Raw genomic sequence first — 3,164 nt, 5'->3', positions numbered from 1 at the left:
GAGAGAGAGAGAGAGAGAGAGAGAGAGAGAGAGAGAGAGAGAGAGAGAAGAGAGAGATTGATTGAAGAGAGAGAGAGAGAGAGAGAGAGAGATTGAAGTACACATAAAGGACTGACAGTTCCTGAGAACACCTTGCCCTGGAGCCTTCACTCAGTTCCTGGAAGGAAGGGGTGGGCAGGGCTTTATCTACAAGTACCCAACAATTCCAACCCTGAAAGGTCTGGATTACAGCATTCATAACAGAAGTTCTCAGGAGACACTGTCACCCGGGACATCTACAGTCACCACCTAGCCATACATCTTCCTCGTGGCTTTGTGTGGGTGCCTCTCCCCACTGCTGGTGGCCACCCAGCACATCAAGGCTCAATTGCTGAACCAGAGAAAATGACAGATATGGAAAAAAATTCTCCTCCTCCTGATCCCATTACCCGGTGTCATGTTGACAAACAACCCCTAAATTAGGTAGGAAAGCAAAATGGGAAAGGTGGATGTACCACAAAGGGAGCAGTACACATACTGCAGCCATAGCGTGCTGGCTACCATCTGTGTAAGGCACTGAGCCGAGCTACAACACAGGCTCTCATCTCAGGGTGCCGATGAGAAAAGACTGCTGCTATCCTCCCTTCAGAGATAAGGAAGATAGTCTCCACAGATGGGCTACATCATGTGCCCAAAGTCACACAGAGGCCTTTGAGGTCTCTCCAGAGCTTGTGTTACAACACCAAACAGACCTAGGAAGAAGCGAACGAGGGAACGGGCAAAGAGGTAGTCCCTCCCACTGAGCCCACCTCAGGGTTCTTCCCCCACATTCATTTAAAAAAACACATTGGCCTCAAGAAGTAGTTCTTACCCTCATTCAAAGTGAGGAACAAGATGTTGAGGCCCAGGCAAGTCAGCAAGGAACACAAAGGCATCTGCCACCTACAACACAGAAAGTTCTGATCACAAGACAGCCATTCCTCCAGCCTCAAAGAGGCCTGGTAGTGCAAACAGCCCAATCTGGACAGGAGAAGACAAAAAAACAAGGAGAAATGCACATGGGTCGATCTGTAGGACAGGAGGTTAGCGGAGGAACGAAGTGGTCACACGGTAGCCCTCAGGTGACCAGAGGACCCACAGGCCTTTCTTCCAGAGGGAAGAAGCTTTCTAACGTCTGTTGAGAAACCTGGTCGCTGCTGCTTCCTGTGTTTTGTAAGGCTCTCTCTCTCTCACAAGGGCACTGAGTGAGAAGGTTCTTCTTTTAGCAGGTTCCCTTATCCTATTTCACAGTTTTCTAAGACTGTATCAACACACCCCCAGGCTACTTTCTGGACCACAGAAAACAACAGATATGGGGAAAAACAAAACCTCCTAAATTCCCCAGTCTACCATTTGCACAAAAACTCAACAGGGACAAAGAGCGGTGGTACCCGCCTTAAATCCCAGCACTCGGGAGAGACAGAGGTGGGCGGTTCTTGTGAGTTCCAGGACAGCCTGGTCTATAGAGTTTCCAGGACAGCCAGGGCTACACAGAGAAACCCTGTGTTAAAAAAAAAAAAAAAAATCATAAAAGTATTCATCAACACAGAAGTTGAGAAAGAACAATATGGACTTCCTTCCCCACCTGTTACTTTATCTCTTTACTTCTACAATTCTGAGAATTTATCATATTTTGTTTTAAATATATAATCATTCAAAAGGATAAAAACACTACCTACTATATTATACTAACACTGAAGGGTTAGAAATTTAGTTCAGTGATAGAGCACTTCTAGCAAGCACAGGGTCCTGAGCTCAGACCTTAGCTAAAAAGGGGGAGAAAAACTCAGACCTTAGCTAAAAAGGGGGAGAAAACCCTAACATGAGCATGAAATGCTGTTACCACACAGAAAACACAACCAGTGTGAACTGAAAAGAGATGCAGTCCCCACCACACACCACCACCAAAAGGCAATACACAAGTCCCCAAAGAGAGGAGAAAGGAGTGAGTCAGATCTCCTAGGACAAGATAGTGCTGCTGGCTTGGCTGTGGAAAGGGACATTTTTATATTTAATACAAACACAGACGTAGATCACAGTGAGGGGGTCCTCGCCTGTGATCCAGCACTGGGGAGGTAGAGGCAAGAGGATCAAGTGTTCAAGGTCAGCCACAGTCACAGTTAGTTGGAGGTCAGTATGGGCTACATAAGACCCTGTCTCAAAAGCAAACAATTTTAGTGAAAATAAAGTAAAATAAAAAGAAGCAAGCCAACAAAAAAGAAGACAGTAATAATGAAGCCACTGATACCCTCTCCTAAGTCAATATACACAAGGTGACATCAGAGGAGTAAAACAAGGACCAAAAAAATAAGCACATCTGCTGGCAAACAATGCATTCAGAACTGACATGTATTTTCTGTTTAAAAGTTATTTGATATATATAGATAGATATAGATATAGATATATATTTATTTTATTTTATTTTAGAGACAGGGTTTCTCTGTATAGCCCTGGCTGTCTTGGAACTCACTTTGTAGACCAGGCTGGTCTCAAACTCAGAAATCCACCTGTCTCTGCCTCCTAAGTGCTGGGATTAAAGGCGTGTACCACCATGCCCGGCCCTTATTATCTTTTTAAAGATTTATTTATTTTATGTGTGAGTACATTGTTGCTGTCTTCAGACACACCAGAAGAAGGCATCCGATCCCATTACAGATGGTTGTGAGCCACCAAGTGGTTGCTGGGATTTGAACTCAGTACCTTTGGAAGAGCAGTCAGTGCTCTTAAGCACTGAGCCATCTCTGCAGCCCCCACCTTATGTTTGAGACAGGGTCTCACTGAACCCTGAGCTCACCAACTCAGCTAGGCTAACTCATCAGGAAGTTCCCAAAGTCCTCTGGTCTCTACCTCCCCAGGCACACACCACGACTTTTTATGTAGCTGCTAGAGATCCAGAACTAGGTAATGTCTCTTGTGCAGCACGCGCTTCACCAAATGAGCCATCTCCCCAGCCCGGGGCTCTTAGCTTCTGCTGAAGATTAGGAGGAAGTCTTTCTCATCAAGTCTAACACATTTCACCTTGTCTCAAAACCGCAGGTGGCTGCCATTACGGTAAAAGTCAAATAACACACACACACCCGGAAGGAAGGAAGGAAGGAAGGAAGGAAGGAAGGAAGGAAGGAAGGAAGGAAGGAAGGAAGGAAGGA

The 3,164-nt window shown here is 45.6% G+C and overlaps 1 protein-coding gene across 2 annotated transcripts in view; it reads right to left on the bottom strand.

Annotated features, from left to right (window-relative positions):
• Zfyve27 (zinc finger FYVE-type containing 27) overlaps positions 1-3,164 on the bottom strand; it is a 21,422-nt gene that overhangs the window by 13,564 nt on the left and 4,694 nt on the right. For both annotated transcript variants that reach the window (XM_021200325.2, XM_029543295.1), the window contains exon 3: positions 851-921. In XM_021200325.2, coding sequence (XP_021055984.1) covers positions 851-921 — 71 coding nt within the window. The remainder of the gene's footprint in view (positions 1-850; positions 922-3,164) is intronic.

This window comes from Mus pahari, chromosome 1 (genome assembly GCF_900095145.1).
Source record: "Mus pahari chromosome 1, PAHARI_EIJ_v1.1, whole genome shotgun sequence".
NCBI lineage: Eukaryota > Metazoa > Chordata > Mammalia > Rodentia > Muridae > Mus > Mus pahari.
The sequence above is the reverse complement of the archived record's forward strand: the minus strand, read 5'-3'. Positions and strand labels throughout refer to the sequence as shown.